The sequence below is a fragment of the Mesoplodon densirostris genome, chromosome 1, assembly GCF_025265405.1.
Source record: "Mesoplodon densirostris isolate mMesDen1 chromosome 1, mMesDen1 primary haplotype, whole genome shotgun sequence".
Taxonomy (NCBI): domain Eukaryota; kingdom Metazoa; phylum Chordata; class Mammalia; order Artiodactyla; family Ziphiidae; genus Mesoplodon; species Mesoplodon densirostris.
In genome coordinates this window covers 120272021-120299352 of record NC_082661.1, presented here as the reverse complement: position 1 = coordinate 120299352, position 27332 = coordinate 120272021, and the positions used below count along the sequence as shown (strand labels likewise).

Here is a 27332-nt window from a genome sequence, read left to right as displayed (position 1 = left end):
AGGGACAGTCTGTCTATAAAATACCTGATCAATACACCTTAAAACTGACAAGGTCATCAAAAACAAGGAAGTTTGAGGAACTATCTCAGCCAAGAGGTGCCTAAGGAGACATGAAAACTAAAAAGCATGTGGTATCCTAAATGGGTTCCTGAAACAGGAAGAGGACATTAGGCAAAACCTCAGGAAATCCAGGTAACATATGGACCTGAGTTAATAATAATGTGTCAACATTGATTTATTAGTTGTGATGAAGGTACCACACTGGCATAAGAAGTTAATAATAGGGCATCTTTTGGAATTCCCCAGTGGTCCAATAGTTAGGACTCCGCACTTTGACTCCTGAGGGCCTGGGTTCGATCCCTGGTTGGGGAACTAAGATTCCACAAGCCTCGGGGCACGGCCAAAAATAAATAAATAAATAATAATAACAATGATGATAATAACAGGGAATCTGAGTGTGTGAGATGCAGGAACTCTCTGTACTATTTTTGCCACTTTTCTGTAAACCTAAAACTATTCTAAAATAAAAAAAATTTATTTTAAAGAAAGCTATTAACATAGATGAAATCACCTAGTCGTGGAAGATGGAGGGAGAAGAGAAAAACCCTCCCATCTGATCCTGAAGGATGTAATATTTAGAGGTCAGGTGCAGGAGGAAACCTGGCGAAGGAGATTGGGAAGTTGCTACCAGGGAAGGGGAAGGGAAACTGGTGTCCAATGTCACTGAGGTTAAGATAAAGCATTTCAGCAGGAAGGGAGGGGTCAGCTTTGTCTGTCGTTGCCCCAAGGTCAAGTGCAATGAAGGGTGGAGAGTAGCAGCACACCTGGCAGCACAGAAACACTGCTGGCCTTGGCAAGAGCAGCCTTGATGGAGTGTTGGGGACAGAGCCAGATCAGAGAGCGTTAAAGAGGAAGTCGTATCTCTAGTGTATGAATGTTAACAGAGACATGTCTGACTTGTGGAAGTAAGATAAACTTCAGAGGAACAGAAGGTGTCTGCCTTCAGTTTGGTTCGACGATGCTTGTTTTTTCTTTTTTTTTCTTCCTTTAGCAAAGATTTATTAGAGGGAATTTGGGGGCAGTTGGAAGGGTATAAAGAAGCAGAAATAAAATCATCCAGAATCCTTTTATCCAAAGGCAGTATTAATATTTTAGTGTGTTCAAGTGTCTCCTCTCCCTATCCTCCCGACCTCTTGCAATTTTCCTTTAGGTAGTTGGTTTTCTATGGATTATACACTTTGGTATCTTGATTCATTTTTGCTCAGTGGTTTTTGGTCATGAATTGCTTTTCATGAGTCATTTTTAAAATTTGTTGTCTTGAGCTTGTGGACAGTGAAATAAATCTTAAAATTTTTACTCTAGTTAATGCATTTGTGTAGCACAGCAAGAGCAATTTATTCCAGGAATAGCTTTATAAAGCCACAGTATTCTGTTTAGGAGATATTTTCTACCTAGGTTTTTTGGGATTCTTATTGTTTATTGTATTCCTGGGCAAGAGGGTCAGATGCATGATGATTAAGGGAAAACAAAAACTAGTAAGACATGGTCTCTGGCCTCTAAGAGCTTATAGGGCCTAGGGAAGTAGGGGGCAAAACACAAGAAATAAGATAATCTTAATACAAGGCCAAGTATAATGAGTTTTATATATGTATATTTTTTGTTTGCTTGTTTTTTAGCAAGCAATGCTTTTTTATAGGTTTTTTAAATTTTTTTATTTAATTAATTTATTTTTGGCTTTGTTGGATCTTCATTGCTGCACGTGGGCTTTCTCTAGTTGCGGCAGGCGGGTGCTACTCTTCATTGCGGTGCGCGGGCTTCTCATTGCGGTGGCTTCTCTTGTTGGCGGAGCACAGGCTGTAGAGCTCAGGCTCAGTAGTTGTGGCACATGGGCTCAGTAGTTGTGGCTCATGAGTTCTAGAATGCAGGCTCGGTAGTTGTGGCACATGGGCTTAGTTGCTCTGTGGCAAGCGGGATCTTCCTGGACCATGGCTTGAACCCACGTTCCCTGCATTGGCAGATGGATTCTTAACCACTGCGCCACCAGGGAAGCCCGAATTTTATGTATTTTATATCCCCTAAAATGTTAAGTTGTGGTACACCCACTCAATGACATACTACCCAGCACTAAAAAGGAATTAACTTGATACACACAATAACTTGTATGGATCACAGGGGCATTGTGATGAATGAAAAACTAATCTGAAAGGGTTATATACTATATGACTTCATATCTATAACATTCTCAAAGTGACAAAATTACAGTGATGGAGCACAGATCAGTCGTTGCCAGGGGTTAGGATTAGAGGGAAGGGGTGACTATAAAGGGACAACACAAGGAAGCTTGTTTGTGGCTTTTTAACAGTTCTGTATCCAGATTGTGGTGATAATTACTTGGATCTACACAGGTGATAAAAATTACACCTGTACCCACACACACACGAAGAATGCATTAATAACTGTTGAAATCAAATAAAGGGTGTACCTTAGTCACTTGTATTGGACCAGTGTCAATTTTCTGGTTTTGACAGTGTGCTGTGGTTATGTAAGATATCACTGGGGGGAGCTGGGTGAAGGGTAGACAGGGACCCTGTTGTATTTTTGCAACTTCTTACGAATCACAAACTATTTCAAAATAAAAAGTTAGGATAAAATTAAAAGGTATAATAAAAAAATGCTAAATACTTTAAAGAGAGTTTCAAAGAAGAGAGAGCTCCCAGCTTAGAGAGCTTTTGAGAAGAGCCCTGAAGGAGAGGTTAATGAGCTGAAACATGCTGAGCCCTTCCTTTGTGCCAGGAACTCATTTCATCCTCACAACAACCTCATGCAGTCACTGTGATAATCTCATTTCACAGTTGAGGGATCTAAAGTCCACTGTCGCTCAGCACCAAGTGGCAAAACTAGAGCCCGAGATACTATGGCAGTCGGCTCTGGAGTCTGGGCTCTTTGCCCCTCCAAAGGCTGAGTGAGGTCCTGACTGACAAGGGGAGAAGGAGAAACCAAGTCCTGCAGTAAACAGAAGACATCCCAGGCAAAGGCCATGGTGGGAACTGAGACGTGGAGGTCAGAATCAAGAGTGATCAGGTCACCGTGGTTCTTATCACTGGCTGCCCTGGGGCCCTGCTCCCCATAGATTCGGACTCACTTGATTTGGGGTTGGACGAGGGCTTTGATTCTTGGTATTGAGAACCACTGACCTAGAACATCAGGAGATAGTTTGGAGCCAAATGCAGGCCTTTTTAATAGCCAGAGAAGGGACTTTTTTTTTTTTTAATTTGGGCAGGCAACGGGCTTGATCTTATTTATTTATTTTGTATTATGAATCGAACCCCCCTGAGCTTCTCTATCTGGGGATAAGGACCTGCTTTCAAAGCTTTTCTCTTAAATTTCACCACTTTCATAAGAAATGGAATTAGGGTTGTATTTCCCAAAGTTGTTTAAAGAAAACCCCTTCTTCCCTCCCCAAGCTGAACGAAGTTCTTGCAATACAACTACAAGTCACGGTAAATGACCACTGAGCTCCCAAAGACTCGTGCTTTACCCCAGACCTCCATTTTGTACATGTGAACCAAAAATCCACAATTGGAAATGGAAATATGTCAGATAGAAAGCAGCACACTAGTTGATAGTCAAAGCAAGAAACAAAATCCTTAACAATAAATGTTGAGGGCACAGACAAATTCTGGGACAAGACAACTAAAGATAGGCGCAGTGGCTGCATGTCTCAACTGTGGAAGTCAAAAGACACTATAGAAGAGCGTCTTTAAGGACTTCCCTGATAGTCAGGTCGTTAAGACTGCTCGACCACTGCAGGGATACGGGTTCGATCCCTGGTCAGGGAACTAAGATCTGGGCATTAAACTTTGGAGCTGATTCTGGGGTCCTAGATGAAGACTGTGCAGAAGGTTATAGTGGGCTGAGGGTTTTTCTTCCTTGAATATCAGTTTCTTTGGGGGGAACATTGGCGTATATAGGGCTTTTTGTTTTCTTCATTGAATAGCCTGAAGTTGCCAAGTTCTCAGTGGTGATTTTTTTGTTTGCTTTGTGGCTGCTATACACACCCATTGGTTTTGTCTCGTTATTATTGGTATATCTTTTGACACTTACCCTTTTCTTGCATCTGATTTTTACCCCTTTGCTCTATTTTTTCCACTTTACTCTTGTTTCTTCTCATGTCTTCTACTTCTGTACATCTCAGTTGGACTCCTGTCAAGGCTGGACTTTGGTTTTTTTTAGTTGTCATAAGAACACTTTACATGAGATCTACCCTCTTAACACATTATTAACTGTACAGTACAGTATTGTTAAAAAAGCACAATGGGGCTTCCCTGGTGGCGCAGTGGTTAAGAATCCACCTGCCAATGCAGGGGACATGGGTTCGAGCCCTGTTCCGGGAAGATCCCACATGCCACGGAGCAACTAAGCCCGTGCACCTCAACTACTGAGCCTGCGCTCTAGAGCCCACATGCCACAGCTAGTGAAGCCCGCACACCTAAAGCCCGTGTTCAGCGACAAGAGAAGCCACCGCAATGAGAAGGCCACACACCACAACCAAGAGCCCGCTCGCCACAACTAGAGAAAGCCCACAAGCTCAACGCAACCAAAAATAAAATAAATTAAAAAAAAAAACAATGTTGTGCAGTAGATCTCTAGAACTTATTCTTCTCATAAAATTGAAACTTTGTGCCCATCGAACAACAGTCCCCCATTTCCTCTACCCCCAGCCCCTGGCAACCACTGTTGTGCTCTCTGCTTCTGTGAGTTTGACCTAGATCCCTCATGTATGTGGTATCATGCAGTATCTGTCCTTCTGTTACTGGCTTATATTAGCATAATGTCTTCCAGGTTCATCCATGTTCTTTTTTAAAGGAATTTTCTTCTTTTTAAGGGCTAAATAATATTCCATTGTGTGTATATACCATGTTTTCTTTATCCACTCATCTGTTGATGATGAACTTTTAGGTTGTTTCTACGTCTTGGCTACTGTGAATAGTGTAGTAATGAACACATGAGTGTAAATTTCTTTTCAAGATCCTGTTTTCAATCCTTTTGGATAATTACCGGAAGTGGGATTGCTGGATCATATGGTAGTTCTATTTTTAATTTTTTGAGGTAGCTCCATACTGCTTTCCATAGTGGCTATACCAATGTACATTCCCATTAGCAGTTCCCTTTTCTCCACATCCTTGCCAACATTTTAAAAATGTTTTTTATTTTTATTTTTTATAATAGCCATCCCAACAGGTGTAACATGATATCCTATTATGATTTTGATTTGCTTTTGCCTGATGATTCGTGAAGCTGAGCATCTTTTCATATACCTATTGTCCATTTGTATGTTGTCTTTGGAAAAATGTCTATTCAAGTCATTTGCCCATTTTTAAATCTGGTTATTTATTTGCTTTTGAGTTGTAGGAGTTCCTTATATATTTTGGATACTCATCCCTTATCTGATATATGATTTGTAAATATTTTCTCCCATTCCATAGGTTACCTTTCTGTTGATTATTTCCTTTGCTGAACAGAAGCTTTTTAGTATGCTGTAGTCCTACTTGGCTATTTTTGCTTTGCTGGCTGTGCTTTTGGTGTCATATCTAAGAAATCATTACTAAGACCAATGTCATAAAGCTTTCCCCCTGTATTTCCTTCTAGGAGGTTTATGGTTTCAGGTCTTATATTTAGGTACTTAATTCATTTTGAGTTGATTTTTGTGTATGGTGTAAGATAGGGCTCCACTTTCATTCTTTTTGCACATGAATCTCCAGTTTTCCCAGCACCGTTTGTTGCAGAGACTACCCTTTCCACATTGCATATTCCTGGCACCTTCACTGAAGATTATCTGACCATTTATGTGTGCACTTATTTCTGGCCTGTCTAGTCTGTACCAGGGCTTGACTTTTATATCCCTTGTTATCCATCCAGCAGGCCATTTGGTGAGCCCACCACTCCTCTTACCTGTTTGCATTTTTGTGGGTGACTAAGAACTGCATTTTAAAGCCTCCTAGATGCTTAAAGACACCAGATAGTTGAGTTTGTAATAATACTTACAAGTTGTTGTTACATTTCAGGTCTCTCGTATGCAAGTCACACAGTTGGTTTCACGCCACCAACTTCACTGACTAGAGCCGGAATGTCTTATTACAATTCCCCAGGTCTTCATGTGCAGCATATGGGAGCATCCCACGGTATCACAGTAAGTATCCATGGGGCAGGAAGCAGCGCTTTCCTCCTGATGGTGGTAGCGACTAGTCCTCCGTGGGAGCCAACATTGATGTCCTTGGACATTTACCTTTCTTCTTCCTTCCTTCCTTCAGTTCACCTTAAACTTCTATAGACCTCCCAATAGTTTGATGCTACATTCTGGTGTTGAAACTAAAATCCTTCCCAGGAGGCAAAACTTCACCTTCATTTTCTATGAAATATTGCCCTTTGTGAAACGTAATTTGACCTCCGACCTATGCCTCGTTTGAACTCTAGCCAGCTCCTTGCCATAGCGAATTATCGTTGGTTGCCATAATGTCTAAAATATTTATTGTCCGCACCTTCACAGTTCACTGACCCTCAGTATTCTTCCTGAAATTAGACTTGTTTCTAGTTTCATCCAGAATTTTCTTTCCTGGAATTAGAAGGAGCCTTAAGTGTATCTGGTTCAAACTCTACTCAGGGAAGTGTTTTCATTAGAGCTGGCTATTTAGTTGACTAATAGACCGGTTAGAAATGTTGCTAATTGGGGTTTGAGAATAGGGTAGAACTGAGGGTATTCCCAATGAGGGAATCTTGAAAAGAAGAACCTCATTCTCTAAAAAAAGCATGTAAGATATTTCTGAATCTGTTTTGCTGGTTTGATGAGCTTTACATTAAAGCAGGAACGTTTGTGGTTGAGCTGTAGCTTTCATGATATTGACAACTTGTTTGAGGGACAGAAGGAACTGGAGACACACAACGAACAGAAAAGATTTAAGGGGAGGACGTGACAGCTGTTTTTTAATTTTAAGACTGTCTCATGGAAGGGCGGAAGTCCAGTCGTTCGGTCGATGCACGTTTCATAGGGATTTTGCGTAGCTTTTTCATAGATGTCGGTGTAAACTCTACCTTGTTGAAGTTTTCCTGACGGGTTCAGAAACCAGTAGGGATGGACAAGGACCTCGCTGGTGTTTGGTCTCTGTTGGTCCGCTTTGGGGCAGCTTGGGCTCCGAGTCACGCTGGGTTAGGGATGAGCCGCCTGTGCCTGCTCTGACCTGCTGTTCCTGTCCTGTCTACAGAGGCCTTCACCGCGGAGGAGCAACAGCCCTGACAAATTCAAACGGCCCACGCCGCCTCCGTCTCCCAACACACAGACCCCCGTCCAGCCTCCGCCACCTCCACCTCCGCCACCCATGCAGCCCGCGGTCCCCTCGGCAGCCACCTTGCAGCCCGCCCCCTCGCAACATTCGGTGCACCCCTCCTCCCAGCCTTAATGCATGCGCGCAGTCCGAACCTCACGTTGGGACTCGTTCGTGCAGCGGAGCCGTCGACTCAAGACGCCACAGGCTTCCTTCCCTGGCATATTCGGATCTGACTTATTTGCACTGAGGTTATCTAGGCTTCACTATTCATTGTGTTGTAAATGTGTGTCGGAAACGCAGCCAGTGTTGTGGGTCTACAACACTAAACAGACGACTTTCTCCATCGGTGTTTTACTTGAATCTTCATGTGCGTCCATTCCCTGGCTGGGACATCGGCTATTCGACTATTTGGTAGTTCAGCAGCGGTGTGCAATTTTTTTGCTTGGCCCCAGAGCTTCATTTTCCTGGCTTTTAGGTTTGTAAACTAAAAAGGGATGTCTTTTTTATATTTTTTTTCCCATGAATTTGCAGAAAATTACTGAGCTGTTATTACCCCCCCCCCATTAGAATAGTGTTTACCAAGCATACCAGTAATTCAGCACTACAATTCAGACCTTTGAAAATCTAGCTCTCACTATAGAATGGGAAGTTGGATGCATCAGTGCCCAAGACAATGTTTAATAGAGCTTTCTACGGATACACTTTGTATGGGTTATTTTCAGTATATCTCAACATCCATGTCTCTTGTAAAACAGATCTCCTAAAGTATTGGATCACATGGCTGTACCTTTTCCACATACATGGGATAGATAATTATCGTATATCCGGGTGTGAGTCTTTCTTTATCCTTGATGTTACCCTACCCAAACTGGCCCTCTCACGTGAGTCGATAACTGTTGTCCTACCCGCCAGTGGTTGCGATGGCTGATTAGAATGTGCTGTGTGATTTCTGCTGCAGAAGGCAATGTGATGGTGACAGAAACAGCTAATTTCCCTTTACATTCTTTACTTGCGTCCCCCTAAAATAGAGTTCGAACAGATATTTTAAAGGTGCAGAGTACTATGAGAAAATACTATGTGAAATGAGCATTATAGGAACATCTTGGCACAATGGCCAAAATACTTTATTGCTGGCAGGAAAGAGGCGTAGAGGAAAGTAGCACATTAGCGTTGAGGACTGCTTAGTTCGCCCAGTAAAAGCAAGCTCAGTGTACAAAGAAGTATATCCTGAATGCGTCATTTCCATTCATTTAGCACAAATAAATCGTTCGGTTTCACTTTAAAGTGGAACGCTGTGAGTCTTTTCTTAACACTTGCAACACCTTTATTTTGGCTTTTCAGCAGTTACTGTTTTGTACTTTGGTAGTAAAGTGATTCTTACCACCTGTGTTTGCATATTTATATATGCTGTGGACAAAAATAACTTACTAGAGAATGTATATTTTATGATGAGAATGTGTATCTGTTGGATATAATCAGAGAACTGAAAATTAATTTATCCGTAATTTTTAAGAGTCCATGTTTTGTGACGGCCATCTCTAATAGCTAGCTCTTTATTGAACACACCCCTAACCATAAGGAACCACGACATTGTAGATATTTAATATTGTACAGTAGAGAAGCCTCCATTTTTGCCTTTGAATGCATATTTAAGAGTTACAGAATGAGAAAAGGTCTCGCTGGCTAATAGTGTTTGACTAGCATCTTAAGAACTTGAGAGTAAAAGCAACAATAGGATTTTTTTTTTTTTTGGCTCCTTCAGTTTCCACCTCCAGACTGAGAGTGTCACTCCTCAATCATTTGAAAGAAATCGTAGGTCTCTATAAATTTTATTTATAATGTGTAATATACATAATCATAGTACAGTTTTCAAATATGGGGAAGAAGTTTGGCATTTAATTATTGAGGCTTGAGGTTTTTAATTCAGTCAGATGGGGTCTTGTCCAACCCGGGGATTTCACCAACGGCTCACCGTCCCTCCTGGCACCTGGCCATTTTGAGGAATTCTGACAGCAGGCGAACAAATATTGCCCGCATCGTACAGTTCTCAGTTTTTCTTATAGGAGAAATGGTATATGTTTACAAGAATCTTCTGTGAGACTATAGATTTCAGTGCTGTTGGATAGTGTCTTGCGCTCAAGCAAGAAAGTGCAAAATGTAATCATCTTCCCTCCACTTGCTAGCAATTTAGTGACCTCATGAAAGCACAAAAGTCAAAACATTGCCCTGTGGTGACTGAAAAAAGCACTTGGAGTGAGCAGACAGTGTTCTGATAAATGCCTTTTGGAGACAGGTTCTTGACATCCAGACTTCTACAGAAATGTAGACTAGTCATTTCATTGCAAAATAAAACACAGCTCCTTCAAACAGCACTTTTTCACCATAAATCTAGTTGCCTCTCCCGGTGGACATTCTGGATTGATAGAACAAACACTACCCTTTTGAAATGATGCTGTTTCATGTCCTGTTTGAGTGTTTTATGACCCCGTGTGGAGCCTGTCACAGTTGGGCAGTACCTGCTAGGGCAGCTCCTTGGCAAAAGTTTAGCCCCCAGGGACCCTGAAGATTCCAACCCCAAGGCCACGAGAAGCCGACTTATCTGGGGCACTTCTCGTGGGGGCTGAACTTGGTTCCTGCTATTCCTGTTGCCCACCCGCCCAGGGCAACCCCGGACTGACTCCCAGAGGCCCCAGAGGCCTTGGAAGGCAGGTGGGAGCCACGGCAGGTTCAGTAGCTTCATTTTCCTGTCTTGCTGACAGAGACCCTTGGCTACCACTGTGCTGCTAGTAGGATAAGTACTCTTCGCCAGATGACCATGCCTTTTATACAAAACCAAATTACTTTCCCTAACACCTGAGGCCTCTCTGGGCTCTGAACTGTTCTCTCTCATCCAGCATGCTGGCATTCTAGACAGACTTCTAGAGATTTGGCAGATGGTGGAAGTATTTAAGATTTGATTTAACTTGCTCCTTTGTTAATTGAAAGGAGTTTTAAATTCTGAGCTCCTGAGAGACTGACCACAACCATGGAATGAATGTGTGACCAGAATGTGACTTTGACACCAAGTGCTTGCTGCCCCTTTGTAATCGGCTTCTAACTGATTTGACCAGAAATAACGGATAATGTGAATTTTCCTTAACTGTTCAATTGTAGGAAGATAGAATATGTATTGCCCTTTGTTAGGTAGACAAACTTTTCCTGCACGAAGCCTTGCTTGTAGAGGATGCCCAATAAGGCAAGAAAAAGCATAGTAACTTGTGCTTGGAGAGCTCACTATTTTTATCTTATCAGTACAGAAGAAATATTTCTGCGTAACTTGATCTTCTATCTAGTACTTGTCTTATAGGTAACCAACACTGAAAACTTTGTAGTGATGACTACCAAAGAAATACATAGTAAAACAACCTTTTATTTCCAAATTACTAAAGATCCAGCCATTGACGCTGCTACGTGAGTTCCATGCTCAAGAGCCATTGTAAGAGATTAAGGGGTTTTTAGGTTTTGGGTTTTTTTTTTTTTTTTTCTTGTTGTTTTTGGGGTTTTTAGTTTTCTTTTTTCCTTTTTCTCTTTAATTTTTTTTTGATAAAACATACACACACAGCTGTTAGCATAAAATTATGGGGGGCATGCTTCAGTATGCTCAGCAGTTGTGGTTAACTGCTGAGCCTTGGTTGCCTCTTGCTAGGCAATGGAAGGAATCCTGTGTTCATGATAGCGTGGGTGCTGTGTGTGTGCACATGTGTGTGCATTCATGCCTTAACTCGGGTTACTGCTCAACTTTAGTTCTTCACTTAGGCTGCACCGTCATCTAGATTGTATTGTACATCTCGATCTGAACTTCATCCTGGCAAAAACAAAGTTGCAGGCACAACAGTTTGAGAATGCATTCCCCAGCAGAGCGTTGGATCAGGTTGACCCTGAGCCTTCTTTGGACTTTCTTTGGAACTAGGCATGGACAGCAAAAGTGGACTGTCCCATGGAAAGACATCAACAAGGAAGAGAGGAGAGCCAAGTGCTAGCATGTCTTTGGCCTCTGTGTATCTGTGCACACTGTACGTTGTTCATGATAGCTTGTCTACAACTTGACTAGGTTGGAGTTCTGGTAATAGTGGCAAACTTGACATTCTTGGTCAGAGTTTAGAGAGATGTAAGACTTCCAATTAATGTCTTATTTACTTCTTTATGTTGATTAGTCTTTGATACATGTGCTGAATCAGAAACCTAAATAAAGATAATTTTTTAAAATGAACCTCTTGAGCTTTATACGCTATCTCTTTCTTTCTGGTCTTTGAGTCGGAAAATGAACATTGTTTCCCTGTGATTTCTGATAGACATCCAGCTTAGATTCTGAATACTAAAGGCTGCCTTAGAAAGTGAACTTAAGATGAGGACACAAAAGGGATTGGTACTGCTCTGTTTCTTAATCAGGATGCTGGTTACCTGGATGTATTGAGTTTTTGAAAATTCGTAGAGCTGTGCGTTTATGATCTGCGCACTGTTCCATATCTGTGTTGTATTTCACTTGAAAACCATAAACCTAGGAGATTATGAAAAGGAAAGGAAAACCACACTCATTCCCAAAATGTTACGTATAAACAATTAGATATATGTATATACACGCACATATATAGTCAGGCTTTGGAAATTACATTCAGTATATTAGCTTATTCTTAAATTTTTAAGTCTGTTTGTATGGTTTTTTCTTCCTTCGTATAGGAAGCATGGCTTCAGAATGGGTTCTATGTTCGAGTACCAGTTCCTTCACTGGCTCAGTTACTTAACCTCCCTGGAACTCAAGTTTCTTACCTGTAAAATAACAATACTGTATGCCTTGCTAAGATGAGAAAATCAAGATGAAACCCTCTAGTACAGACCTTCACATATACAATAAGACACAAGTCCTTTCCATGTCCATTCCGTTAGGTAGAAAGGTAGAATGAATATTTGGGGTGATGTTTTATACACCTTGCATTTTAGGAAGCCCCTAGCAGTTAGTCCACGTTCTGTAGGGGGAAAGCACAGACTTAGGATCCTGCCCTAGGAGCATAGTCTTCAAGAACACAGTTGTGATATCGTCTTAGGAGTGTGAACTGTTTAAATCTAGGTCCTTTTCCATATTAAAAAGAGCTAACTAAACCTTGAGTGAGTCTTGACTCACTCTGGCTTAAGCAAGATCTCATATTAACTATTAGTTAATGAAAAGAGTTTTCAATTTGATTCGTCCTTTGGTGAATTGACCAAAATCTCAAAATGCCTCTGTTCTCATGACAGCGAGGTTTTCGTTGTAACTTGATGAAAATGTTGACCAAGAAATTACCCAGGACCTCTGAATTTAGGACTTGGCTGCATCTGCCAGCTTCAGTTTTCTATCTATATAGTGGAGATAGCCATTTTTATTTCATGTAGAATTTGAAGAAAATGAGATTCAAAATGAAGTGCTTTAACAACATGTAAGTTATAAAGTTTAAGCTATATGTACACTTTTTTCTTTTAACACCTTTTAGAGGCTGCGTGTCCACGTGGTGCTTCTAAGATTGAAACTGTCGGTTTAGAAACTTCTTTTGTGTTTACATAAAACTCTGTAGGTAAATCTGGGTCCTTGTTTTAACGTATGGGCTATTTAAATTAAAAAATACTTGGGGAAATTCAATTGTATTCACTAATGTCTAATTCAGGCCCAAACTTTTAAACATTCTCTTTAGAAACAGGAAGACGTCAGTGCATGGTAAATATGGTGTGTGTCTAATGTTTCTGTCAACACGAGATGTTGAATTTCTGTCCTTTAAAGTTTTTTTTTCTATCTTTCACATCACCCCCATTTCCATATTACATTGAATCCTTTTGAACTAAATGTATTTAGATCTTTTTCTAAAGATCATATTTTCTGATACCCTACTAATGATTGAGTGCAACTTTCAAGATTACTAATTATCCCAAAAAGAGAGCTTAGTAATTAATATGAAAATTTTTCATCTTAAAAATCAAGAAAAGGAAAAGCCAGACTCAGAAGTGAAACAAGATGATAGGATTGGTAGACAAGGATGTGAAAACAGCCATTATAAACATTCTTCGTGCATTCTAGAAGGCAGAAGAATACATGAGCGTGATAAGGAAAATGAAACATAAAAAAGCCTCCAGTTGAACTTCTAGAGACAGAAAATACAGTATATGAAATACGTAAAGCAACAAAAAAGTCTTTTGTGGATTCGTATTTGTGCTCTTTAAGTGTTCCTTTGAAAGGCAACTGCTGAAATTCAAGTTAAGCCCCCTTAACCTACTTTTCTCCCACCGCATCTCCCCAGGGATAGCTTTGTCTGGGTCCTGGTGAAATGCTATTGGGAAATTATTAACCTGGGGAACTGACTGACTACTGCTATTTGTTACTTTAATGTTGGGCACGAAGCCTCAGATTTAAGGTACCCAAGTACAGTAGAAAGTGTCCTGTGGGTTCAGGTCTGGCCTAAGTCCATTTTTATGGGCTTTGGTTTCCTTACCTACAAGATAAGAATGAGAATGTATTACGGAGTCCAAGCTCGCACTGCTCACCAGATGACAGGCCGTTACATCGAGAGATGAGTTGGAGCAAGGAACAGCGACTTTATTTGAAAAGCCAGCCACCTGAGAAGGTGGTGGACTAGTGTCCCAAAGTACCATCTTACCAGGGATAGAATTCAGGCTTCTTTTATACTAAAAAGGGATGGGGGGTGGGGCGGGATGGAGGTTGGTTGGTGCAGGCTTTGTGGCGCCGGGATGCTTTGTTCTTACAGCGGTCCACATAGATCTGGCCACTGTGTTCCCTGTGCACCTCCAACCAGACAGATGTTATTCTCTGTTCTGCAACTTTGCATCTCTGAAGGTCAGAGCCTTGAGAGTCCTCCTGTGTATTTCAGGCTGTGGGCAACATTCTTTTCCAGAGGTGCAGAGCCAGCACAACTGAGTACAGGCCACAGAGCACAGGGGTTAGAGCTAAAGGAATAGATGTAATACGCTGTCACGTTTGTTCTTCTCTGTTACAAATGGGGTGGTTGGGATCCAGTGAACATTGTTAAAACATGGGAGTGTAAGAGTCTTCATAGTGTTGCTTCTTAACTACGAGTATCATTTCATTCACTCTACAGCTGTTCTAAAAATACTGCTCACGCCAGCCGTCGCGTGCGGTGCTGGGAATTCAGGGGATGGGGCGGGTGGGGGGAGAGGAGGCATGAATACCGACTTCCTTCCCTTTTGGCATTTCCCAGTGTGGTGGGTGCTGTGAGCAGGGCAGCAGCGCAGTGGGACCCATGGCATTAGAAGAGAGGGAGGGTCAGAGAGGATTTCCAGAGGAGTCGATCTCTAAGCACATTCTTGAAGAACAGGTGGAAATTGGGCGAAGAGTGTTTGGGACAGAGGGAATAGCATGTGTGGAAACCTGCAGGTCCGAGCATGACACAAGTGGTGACTGTTTGGGTTCCCTGAAAGCAAACTGAGACGGGGACTTGGGTGCAGGGAGCTTCCTTGGAAGGGGAGTTCAGAAAGCGGAATGAGAACGTGGAGAAGGTGAGGCCAGTGAAGGGTGCGCACTGGGGGGCAACTGGAATTCCGTCCCACTGGGTGTCCCCGAGGAAGAACTGAGAACGTGCCTCAGTATTATCCCACCAGAGGACAGGAATGCTGTCCAATGCACCTACTCCTTCCTCTAGGGGTTGAAGGTGACCCCGGGGAGAATGACTCCCGCATTTGAATTTTCTCTGTTGTGTGTGAGGCTTCCTGGAAACCCTGAGACAACAAAGCCAAGAGTGGCTGCCCCATAGTTTTGTTTGTTCGTTTGTTTAGCACTTAATCTGCGGTTTTGAAAACCCTGTGTCTGGGAATGGAGGTATCGATACCATAGTTCTGAAATGGTCATGTTTTGAAACTCAGAAGTAACGTTATATCTGAGTGGAATGTATATTTACAAACTCCCATGGCTTAATAATCAGGATGCAGGGACATGCATATGTACAACACATATTCATGGGAGAAAATGTACATCAGCGATGACAAGTTTTTAAAAAACATACACCAGCCCCCAAATAACCATGGGATTCTGTTGACACCAATTATTTGGACCAAGCTTCTTCATCAGATCACCTTGTAGACACTAATTCAGGTACCGCTGTCCCAGACCTTGTGGTCAGAGTTGTCCCAGAATAGGCAGCTGCTTGTGTGATGTGGCTTAAAGTACTGGACAGGCCCCGTCAACCGAAAGTGTCTGTTCCTCACTCTCCCCATGCCCATCGCCCTCCTTCGAGGTGCTGGGATTCCCACAATTTTATTATAATCATGTACAGGCATGTTTGCTTGGGACCATGGTAAATAGTCAAAGATGTACTTAATTAAAGAAGGATCCTTTATTGAGGCAAAATCTGTCAGTTACAAACAAGTCATGAAAGACCACAGTACCCCCTCCTCCCTCCAAAAAGAACACTGAAAACGAACATACAGAACCCTCTGTAAAACACGGCAATGCCTTCTTCTTAAGGAGAACCATATTTTAATCTATTTAAGGCCTTTCACAGGTATTTAAGAACCAGAGTTCAGCTTACAGGGTGTTCTCAGTCTTCTGCAGAATCTTGTGTTTACCAACTCCTCATGGATGGTCCAAAGAACATAGAAATTAATTAGTGCCGTTTGCCAAAGCCAAAGCCTAAGCAGATGACCCTGTTTCTCAAGACAACAGAACCATACTCTATGCTTTTAAAAAAAAAAAAAAATTATTTATTTTTGGCTGCATTGGGTCTTCATTGCTGCATGCAGGCTTTCTCTAGTTGTGGTGAACAGGGGCTACTCTTCGTTGCAGTGCACGGGCTTCTCATTGTGGTGGCTTCTCATTGCGGAGCACAGGCTCTAGGCACGTAGGCTTCAGTAGTTGTGGCACACGGGCTCTAGAGCGCAGGCTCAGTAGTTGTGGCGCACGGGCTTAGTTGCTCCACGGCACGTGGGATCTTCCCGGACCAGGGCTCGAACCCATGTCCCCTGCATTGGCAGGCGAATCCTTAACCACTGCACCACCAGGGAAGTCCCAGAACCATACTCTATGCTTAAAATGACCTTCCTACAATGTCCTTTTGTCCCTTTCCACACCATCACCCAAGACCCAATAGTAGTTTTCTCTTTAATCTATAGATCATTTTCATCACCCCCAGAAGTTTCCTCATTCCCTTTTGTATCCAGTCACCTCCTTCTACCACCACGGGGCAGCCACTGATCTGTTTTGTGTCCCTATGATGGTCACTCTGTGTTTGATGAGGGGTGCTGGCAGGGTGCATGAGTGTTCACAGTGAAATCAGGTGGGCCGGGGGCGAGGGTGGGATGGATTGCATCAGCTCTGCTACAGGTGGCCTGGGGGCTAAACACCTCCCATCATCATTTGGTTTGGCCTAAGTATGCATGAAAAACGTTTTTTCCCCAAAGGTGGAAAAATGTAATGTGTTTTATTTTCCTTTTTCCCCCGCATCTTATTGAGAAATAACTGACATATAACATGGTGTAAGTTTAAGGTGTAATGTAATATTTGATACATAGATAATGTGTAATGATGACCGCAATAAGGTTAGTGAACATATCTGTCGCTTCCCATAGTTACAATTTATGAAAAGTTGAAATACCTTTTGATTTGAAATGAGGGAGACTTTTATTTTTTTTTAAATCCAGATTTCTTATTACTCTTAAAAAATAAGAGCTCAGCAGGGCCTCGCCATCCATTGCTCGGTCCACAGGGGCTGAGCAGTAGCTATGCCAGGGGAGCAGAGAACACCTGCCCCTCTAGAGCCACGGTGGTCCCCCTGCCCACCACACAAGTTATTACAGTGTGGTCCCTGCGGGCTTTGAGTTAGTGGACCCCTGGTATAGGCTCCTTGAGAAGTGAAGGCTAGAGCTTGTGTGTGTGCATGAAAAAGAGAGAAGGGGGCAAAGGTAGGAAAGTGAGGGGTGAAAACTGAAGCCCTGTTTGGAAAGAGGCCTATACCAGAAGCTCCCAGCACAAGTCCAGCTAATAAGAAAGTGGTTTGGGGACTTCCCTGGTGGTCCAGGGGCTAAGACTCCGCACTCCCAATCCAGGGGGCCCAGGTTCCATCCCTGGTCAGGAAGCTAGGTCCCGCGGGCATGCCGCAACTGAGACCCGGCGCAGCCAAATAAATAAATATTTAAAAAAAAAAAAAAGGTGGCTTGTTGATGCGCAGTGGACTTTGGGAAATCAGTCTTTCTTGTGAGCCTCATAGGGAAGGTTGGCCAAGATTTGGGATGGGATTAAAGTGCTCCTGGATTCTCTTAGCTGTGATGCCATCTACTTTGCCCCTTGTTCTCCCCAAATTCAACAGACAGCGTGGTTTCAGCAGGCTGAGAGGAGGATGTACCCATGGGTGGAGAACTCTAGAGGAGATGAGTCAGACAGGGTTGTTGACAAGTGTCTGCCCTCTGGGAAAATAAACCTTGGTTTGTATCGCTTATGGATGTCCATGGTGTAAATACTCCCCACCGTGACTGATTTCAAGCCACCAATGTGAAGTCACTAAACTTGGAGAGAGAGGTGCAATAGTAACACCGTATATGGTATTTCTACCGTACAGATATATTAGATATAAATAACCTTAAATGCATAGTAATAGTAAAATGTAGTCAAATAATTAGGAAGCGGGGTGGTTTGAGTATTTGTTACCTACGTGTTTTTTTAAACCTGTGGGGTTTTTTTGGCCACACTGCGAGGCATGCGGGATCTTAGTTCTTCCAGGGATCAAACCCGTGGCCCCTGCAGTGGAAGCGTGGAGTCCTAACCACTGGACCGCCAGGGAAGTCCCTTCACCTGTATTTGCAATACAATCTTGTAAATTATCTTAAATAATTTAATTTTTAATAGTATCTGTGTTTAACAACCAGCTCACAAAATTCCTGGCAATTTAACAATCAGCTCTCTTGAGCCTTTTGAGCTTGTTCTAGGATACCTGTGGGCCAGAGGTCAGGGGAGGCTCCTTTATCAGAGGCCTCTGGTGTTTATATGTCCCATTGCAAGGGCAGTGGTTATGGTAGGGAAAGTGATTTACTTGAGGGTGCTTAAACCCCAAGCACAGGTGCAGGCTCTGAGCAAGGCTGGATCTGGACTTGGCAGAGGACAAAAGGTTGAGGGTGAGACTCCCTCAGGAATCTCAAGGCAGCTGAGGCAGCTGCTCTTGTGGGAAGGATCCCAGGACTGTTGCTTAGACCCAGGCACGCTCAGGCGGCACAGTTTCTGCAGTCACAGTTTTTTCCCCCTACTCTCCCTTTACCTCCCCTCCCCACCATCCTAGGTTTCAGGGGGACAGGAGGGTAGAGCTTCATTCTGCAGAAGCCAAGGGCGTTACCAGGGTGCTGGGGAGCTCTGCGGGGTGATGGGTTCTCCCTCGGCTGTCCTCGAGACGGGCTGCCTCTCCTCCCGTTCCTCTTTGTCTCGGTTGGACCATCAGCTGAGCAAGACACGTAAAGTTTAAATAACTTGCCCAGAATCACTCAGTAAGTGGCAAGGCCAGACCGTCTGGCTCCAGATCGTGCAATCTTAACCACTTGATGGAAAAGAAATGTGGTAACGGGGTGGGTGTATCACCATGAGGCAGGCCTCACAGACTTAAGGAATTCTGGAGCGGTGGTCATCGGCAGCTGCCACAGAATCCTTAGGAAGATGTGTTGGGATATGGGAGCCAGAGGAGTGGGGTTGGAGGCGTTGGTTCAGAGTGGAGGGAAAGGAAGCCTGTGAACGTTGTTTGGAGAGGTGCCCCATTCATATGTGTGTTTAGGTGTGTGTTGGGGGACTGACTGGGCTCTCGGACTCTCCGAGCCCAGTCGAGTACCCGAGAGACCAGGGCCACCTGGATCAAAGCAGAAATGGATCCAACACCCCCTGGATAGTTGGTATTAAAGAATTCTTGTTCATTTCTTTTCCACCTGTGATAATGGTATTGTAACTGTTTCCTTTTTTTTTTCTTTTTTTTTTTTAAGGTTTTTATTTTAGCCAATGACATTTCCCCTAGAACCTGGGCCCCAGATCTATGAGAAATACCAGGAGCATGGAATGAAGGTGCTGGGGAAGGCTACAGAGATGGAAATCCATCCGGGGAAGATTCCAGGTTTACCGTGAGACCTTTCTCATGGCTTTAGGCAGATTATTTACTTGGGGGAGCTTTGTCCTTAAACATGAGTTCAAACGCTTACTCAGCAGAGCCATCAGAGATAGGGTTGCCTGAGAGGTCACAGAGTATAACCGCAGAAGGACAGAATTCCAAGCAACAGAAGATGCAGGTTACAGATAGACTCCCTCTTGCCTGGCTCATGACTTTATGGAAGTTCCTAAATCTCTCTAATTTTCCTTTTTTTTTTTTTCCTGTTTTTTATTGATGTGTAAGATGCATTCATCCTATTGTTTATCTGTAAATAAAAATAATATTTCTAAAAGATCTGTATCTTTTAGAAGTTCCTAAATAAAATACTTACTGATGCAATGATACGGTATTGTGGGTTCTCTTTAAAATGGTTCACTGAGGGGGCAGGTGGTGGGCAGGTGGATGTAGGTATAGAGAAAACAGGAGAACAGGATGGGGAGCATGTCGATTCCCTAAATTCGGTGATAGACGCCTGAGAGTTTGTTATACTATTCTCTACACTTGTATGTTTAAGATTTTCTTAGTAAATTTTTCAGAAATGGAAGGGAGGAGATCAAGAGATTTTTAAGGATGGAAAGGGAGAAGGGAGTCTTGGGAAAGTGAGAGAGATGCCGCCATAGAAGATTCTAATTTTTGCAGGAAAGCGGGAGTGTTCTGTACACCACCCTCCAACCTGAGAAACCTGGGGATAAGTTGCTCTGAAATGAGCATGCTTATCTGGGTTTGGGAGTTGTGGACTCTGGGCAAATGGCTTGGAGTGACTGATAACCTGGTGAAGTTCATCACAAGAGAATGTCCTCTCCTTTTTTCCATTTCGTTCTCATATCCACATTTCTGCAGATAGCAGGGCTGGCTGGCATGGTGGGGCTTCCCTTTCGCTTGGGAAAGGCTGCTGCTTGCAGGTGTCCCATGGGGTTCTCATTTTTGAGCTGAGACGTGATGTCACTGTCACTAAGTTTTGGGTTGGCCTTATGGAACTTTGGGACCATAAGAGGCTTGGGGTGAATTCATACGGCTTGGGAGTCCTGAAGGAGGTAATCAGTAACGAGGTTTCTGAAAAAATAGTCTATACTTAACTGAGTATTGAGTGAGGCTCCCATTAGTATACCTGAGCTTACAAGGAGATTAGGGAAAGAAAATCACTTTGGCTTTTCAATCTCTTTGTGGGACTCTGAGGTTCAACTTGGGGATGCTTTTTATTTTATTTTATTTTATTTTTTAAGAAATCCAAGAAGAGTTTATTTTATTTCTTTTCATTTTAATTCACACTTTCTTTTTTTTGAATTTATTTATTTATTTATTTTTGGCTGTGTTGGGTCTTCGTTGCTTTGCATGGGCTTTCTCTAGCTGCGGCAGGCGGGGGCTATTCTTCGTTGCAGTGCGCAGGCTTCTCACTGTGGTGGCTTCTCTTATTGCAGAGCACAGGCTCTAGGTGCATGGGCTTCAGCAGTTGTGGCACGTGGGCTCAGTAGTTGTGGCTCACGGGCTCTAGAGCACAGGCTCAGTAGTTGTGGTGCATGGGCTCAGTTGCTCCGTGGCATGTGGGATCTTCCCAGACCAGGGCTTGAACCTGTGTCCCCAGCATTGGCAAGCGGATTCTTAACCACTGCACCACCACGGAAGTCCCTGGGGGTGCTTTTTAAATTGCTGAACTTCCCCTGTGGGGAGTGTTCGTCACTCATTGTATTAGCCTTTCAGGTTATATAACATGTAACCCCAGGTCAGGTAGCACAATTGGGCATAAATCAAGGTGAGATGCAGAATAAGGGGTCAGTCCTCCAAGGGTCCAGCTCTGAAGTGTGCTTAATGTCCGATTTGACCAATTTCAGACCTTGGGTGCAGCTTCTAACTGACTTGTCTCACTAACCCTAGGTCAGTACTTAAGAATAGTAATTTAAAAAAAATTTAAATGGCCACATGGGTGTGGACAGTGCATTTCTGGTACTCTGAGCTCCTTCTCTTAAAGGGATCATCACATATTTCGTGTTGGCTGTGAAAGCGAATGGTTTAATAAAACTAAATGTAAAGAAATGTTGGCTGGAGGAAAGCTCAAATTCTCTACTCTCCTCCTAGCTTCCCCGCAAGGGTAGAATTTGTTCATTTGACTGGGTGAGAGTTTGGCACAGTGATATTGTGAGCCATGGAACCAGCAAAAGTTTGATTAGATTCTTCCGGTCCCCAGATTCCCAGCCACCTTCCTCATCTGAGGAACCTTGTCTTCAAATTCCATTCCCTCATCTGGAAAAGTTTGGTTTCGGATCCTTGGTTTTCTTGGTCCTAAAGAAAATACTTCAAAGACTAGTTCGGCTCAGCTCTCCAGAGCTGATTTACCAGATGGCAATTGTAGCAGCTTAAAGGGGAAGAGGAATGATTTTATTTGTAAAGCAATTAAAAACCAAATGCGCTTTTTTTTTTTTTTTTTTTTTTGCGGTACGCGGGCCTCTCACTGCTGTGGCCTCTCCCGTTGCGGAGCACAGGCTCCGGACGCGCAGGCTCAGCAGCCATGGCTCACGGGCCCAGCCGCTCCGCGGCATGTGGGATCTTCCCAGGCCAGGGCACGAACCCGTGTCCCCTGCATCGGCAAGCGGACTCTCAACTACTGCGCCACCAGGGAAGCCCCCTCAAGTGCTCTTTAATGTTACTTACTATCTGTGTTTTAGGAAAGCAAATGCCTTAAATTGGCATTAAGATCCTCAATTGTTAAGTAAGTTTTATTACTGTTTAGATAAAGTGCAGCTTATTCATGTTATTGGCTTTTTTTATGCATTCAGAGTCCCTCCAAAGGTTAGGTGGGAAATACCCACATTTCAGACGCTGAGCCAGGTTTGAAATGAAATATCCATGAACCCATACCCTGAGTTGCATTTTTGTTTGTTTGTTTTTGCGTGATAAATGGAATTCTGTATAAGCTGGATCGGTCTATTTATGTCTCTGAAGGAAAGTTCAGTCTGTATCTAAAGAGGGTGCTGTGGACTTCCCTGGTGGCTCAGTGATTTAGAATCCGCCTGCCAATGCAGAGGACATGGGTTCGATCCCTGGTCCAGGAAGATCCCACATGCTGCGGAGCAACTGAGCCCATGTGCCACAACTACGGAGCCTGCACACCTAGAACCTGCGCTGTGCGGCAAGAGAATTCACTGCAGTGAGAAGTGCACCACAATGAAGCGTAGCTCCTGCTCGCCACAACTAGAGAAAGCCCACATGCAGCAACGAAGACCCAAGGCAGCCAATAAATAAATAAATAAATAAATAAATAATTTAAAATTAAGAAAAAAAAAAAAGAGGGTGCTAGCGCTCATCCGATTGACCTCTCTGATCAGCTGATATGAGGTGTGGCTCCCCCAACTTTTTTTCATTGCATCAAAACATATGCTTTTAGGGAATTCCCTGGCGGTCCAGTGGTTAGGACTCCAGGCTTTCACTATGGAGGGTGCAGGTTCAATCCCTTGTTGGGGAACTAAGATCCCACAAGCTGCATGGCGTGGCCAAATTAAAAAACTAAAAAAATATATGCTTTTGTTATAGCTACCCATGTATATATATATATATTTTTTTAAATGTGGTACGCGGGCCTCTCACTGTTGTGGCCTCTCCCACTGCGGAGCACAGGCTCCGGATGCGTAGGCTCAGCGGCCATGGCTCACGGGCCCAGCCGCTCCGTGGCATGTGGGATCCCCCCGGACCAGGGCACGAACCTGTGTCCCCTGCATTGGCAGGCAGACTCTCAACCACTGCGCCACCAGGGAAGCCCCTACCCATGTATATTTTGAAAGCGTAGGAGAGAGACTGGGCCTTGGGACCTGAGTGCCTGATTTTAGATATTGGCTCTGAAACTTAGATCCTTGGACAAATTGCATAACCACTCAGAGTCTGTTTTCTCATCTTCCTCATAGAGTTGTGTGGAAGAAGTATGTTCCTACAGTACAGATGAAGCTCTTAGGACAGGAACCTAGAACTTAGGACAAGTTAAACCCTCCATATACAAGAACTATTATTATACATTTCTGTATTCCCTGGGTTTACCATTCCAGAATTGTCATAATATTAAGTTCTAATGATAGATGTCAACTTAGTTTCTCATACCTCTTAAGTTTTTCTTTTTTAATGTTTACTTTCTGAAAATGCAATTAAAAAAAAAAGACAGTTGCAGTCTTCAAGTCTGCACTTTTCTTGCTGGTAGTAGTGTGTGAAAGATGCATCCAGATATGTAAGATTACCTTACTGATTTTTTCTGAGTTTTGTTTAGTCTCCTTTGTAGTGTCTTAAGAATTACTTATGCGCTTAATCCTTAACAACTTCCCACCTGGAAAATGTGATAATGTTACTAAACCAAACTTGAGTCCACTCACCTATGTATGTACAGCAAAGCCAGTCTACTGACATCCACTGTGGTAAAGGAAAGTGCAGGGTTTATTTCAGGCACCAAGCAAGGAGTCCAGGGCAGCTAGTACTTAAAAAACCCAAACTCCCCAAAGGTTTCAGGGAAAGGTTGTTAAAGACAGGGCGAGGCCAAGGGGGTTATGGGATGTGTGATCAGCTCGTGGACATTCTTCTGATTGGTTAGTGGTGAGGTAATTGGGAGTCAGCATCATCAACCTGGTTCCAACCGGTCTGGGGTCTACGTTCTCGTGGGCAGCATCAGTTAACTTCTTCCACCCGGTGGGGCTTTCAGTATCTGCAAAACAGCTCAAAGGACGTGGCTCAGAATATTATCTATAGCCCTTGAGGAGGAACTAAAGGTCCTTGGCTTTGCTTAATGGCTAAACTATTTTTATTTTGTCTTGATTGACTGTTTTCCTTTCTTTCTGCATTTTTTCACTTCTCTGATTAAATGTATTATTTGACTAAAGTTTTTCTATAGACGAAAGGCAGGTGGAGGACATGATGGTGGGGAGGTCCAGCTCGGTTACAATGACTTGCCTGTTCGTCCCGAAAACTGAGCAGAACCCCCTACCTCCGAGGTCCATGCCTGTATCAGCCACACAAGTTTCCCCAAACTTGCCCAGAAATTGAAACTGGGCCAAAGTTGAGCCGGTTGGGGGCAGAGACACTAGGCAACAGCTTTTGATGACTGTTCTTTATCACTTCCTCTCCACTGCCCCCTACCATGCCCAAGCCATTCTCATCTCTTTAACAAACAGTGGGCTGATTAAGGACAGGAAGTTAATTTCCTGGTAACTATCGAGGACTGAAGGGCAGTCCTTTAGTTGCCTGTTGCCAATTACCTTCACTTGAATGAACCTTCCTGCCAGAAGCCAGTGCCCCTCCCGCAAACATCCTGTGCCTTCCACTAAGCGAAAACACCAGCAGGCTCTATGTGGTGTTAACAGTATTGTCGAGGGATGTTCAGAGCCCGGACTTGGGTGTACGCTTCCTTCTGCTGCTCTGAGAGTGCTGGAAGGGGCCGTGGGCTTGTGAGAAGAGAGTGTTGGTTCTTGAATCTTATCGATTGAGGATTCGCTGAGTTTTCTTACTAGCTTCACGGACACCTTCATTCAACACACATTTATCAAGCCAGGTTCTGCTTCATAACAAAAACCCAGGGAACTCCCTGGCGTTCCAGTGGTTAGGACTCTGCGCTTCCACGGCCAGCCGGGGACCTGGGTTCTATCCCTGGTCGGGGGAAAAAAACCAAACCAGCTTCTTGAGTTGAAGTTGGGGGAAAATACTTGAGAAAGAGCTTGCATCCCTAATCCCATAGGGTGTTTTTTTCATTTCTTATAATCACTGGCAGTTTTTAAACTACAGCCCTTTTCGAAATTTAAGAAATAAATGTGAGAGGTCTGCCTCCTGCAATAAGAATGGATGTTAGAGGCAAAGTATTTAAGTTTGTATAAAATGGGTTGCATCAAAATGAATGGAATAAAAGGAATTTGCCAAGGGGAGGTGGCTTGAGGTACACTTTTATTATATATATATATTTGGTGTGGAAAGACCTAGCAGTTCAAAAGTAGCCCCTCTCATCTCCCCCAGTGCCTGAATTTTCCTTGCTGGTTCTTCAGGGTTAAGAGCTGTGATGTGAGGCAGAAATCTTATCCCTGGAAAGGACCCAGTTCTCGGATTGGAGTGGGGTGTGTTGAAAAGTGCATAAACCGGGTGTCAAGTGACAGAGTTTCAAGTCTTACTTGGGTTTTTTTTTTTTTTTAAGTTTATTTATTTATTTATTTTTGGCTGTGTTGGGTCTTCGTTGCTGCATGTGGGCTTTCTGTAGTTGCGGCAAGCAGGGGCTACTCTTCATTGCGGTGCGCGGGCTTCTCCTTGTGGTGGCTTCTCTTGTTGCGGAGCACGGGCTCTAGGTGCGTGGGCTCAGTAGTTGTGGCTCGTGGGCTCTAGAGCACATGCTCAGTAGTTGTGGTGCACGGGCTCAGTAGTTGTGGCTTGCAGGTTCTAGAGCACAGGCTCAGTAGTTGTGGTGCACGGGTTCTGCTGCTCTGCGGCATGTGGGATCTTCCCAGACCAGGGCTTGAACCCGTGTCCCCTGCATTGGCAGGCGGATTCTTAACCACTGTGCCACCAAGGAAGTCCCTCAAGTCTTCTTTGGCCACTTGCTTGCTCTGGCCCTGGACCAGTTCCTCAGCATCTCTTGGCATCAAGCATCTAGCTGCATGCCTGGCACATAGGAAGTGCTCACAAACTTCTTGTCCTTCTGTATCTTACCCACTCAAATTGCCTAAATCACAGATCTGGCGCTGTCCTGGGCTTCTTGCAGTCTCTCCCACCCAGTTCTCACCGGGCAGTAAGTCTGGCCAGTTTTACCTGCTAAATGCTGCCGAATCCTGCTCATCCTTTGCACCCCTGCCCCAGGTCAGTTCGTCCTTATTGTAGGAAATAGTGTCTCTGTTCTGGCCTCAGGTCCTGTTCCACCAACCACATCTCGCTCCTGATTAGAATAGAAGCATTAGCCCCATCTTGCCTGTAGAATGAAGTCTTCAACATAGTAAGAATAGCAAGCACCTTCATCGTTCTTATTGTGTGCTCTTCTAAATGTTCCATGCATGTTAACTCACTTAATCCTTGCCACAGCTTTATGTGAGGATGACTGTTCTGATCTTCAGTTGACAGATGAGGAAACTACTGCGTAGAGAGGTTAAATAACTTGATTGGAGTTAAACTGCTAGTAAGTGAGGAAGCAGAACATTAAAATTTTATGTATCCCTGTTCAGTCTCAGTCTTGTCTCTGGCCACTTCTGCCTTGATTTTTGGTGTTTTTTAAAAAAGTATTTATTTAATTATTTGGCTGCGCCGGATCTTCCTTGTAGCCTGCAGGATCCTTCAGTTGCGGCATGCAAACTCCTAGTTGCGATCCCTGACTAGGGATCGAACCTGGGCCCTCAGCATTGGGAGCTTGGAGCCGTAGCCACTGGACCACCAGGGAAGTCCCTGCCTTGTTCTTTATCCTCTAGCAATGCAGGCTCCATGCTGTTCTCATCCCACCCGTATCCATTCCTCGTTCTCCCATACTTTTGCTCCTGTTAATAGCTCTGCTTGGAAAGCCTTTCCTGTTGACTCCTTGGCAAATTCCTACTTCTCCTTTCAGACTTGACCCTGGCATCACCTCCTTCATCATTCAGTGTTCCCACCTGGTTGCCCTTGTGCTCCAGGCACACCTCTGAATATCTGAGGTGCTGCTTTGTGTTAGGGATGAGACAGATGATGGAAACCCGGATTGAGAGGTGGTCTTCAGGATCGTAGGGCCCTTTGGGGAAAAGAGGCAAAAACCTTGGAGCAGAACAGCATGAGCATCAAGGACAGATGAACACCCGGCACTCTGAGAGGACTCCAGCCTGGAGTGTGGGGAAACTGGAAACTCACAGATGGGAAGAAACTCACAGATGGGAAGAAATTCATGGTGAGGAACTAGGTC

The 27332-nt window shown here is 43.7% G+C and overlaps 1 protein-coding gene across 2 annotated transcripts in view; it reads left to right on the top strand.

The window, feature by feature from the left end:
* The window catches only part of CCDC6 (coiled-coil domain containing 6), a 119677-nt gene extending 99965 nt beyond the window's left edge, over nt 1–19712 (top strand). The window contains exons 8-9 of one of the 2 annotated variants that reach the window (XM_060108646.1): nt 6066–6190; nt 19308–19712. In XM_060108646.1, the coding sequence (XP_059964629.1) occupies nt 6066–6190; nt 19308–19361 (179 nt within the window). In that variant the 3' untranslated portion in view covers nt 19362–19712. Of the gene's footprint in view, nt 1–6065; nt 6191–7259; nt 8607–19307 lie in introns of those variants that run through there. The other variant, XM_060108636.1, reaches the window with a different exon arrangement.
* The last annotated feature ends 7620 nt before the right edge of the window (nt 19713–27332 follow it).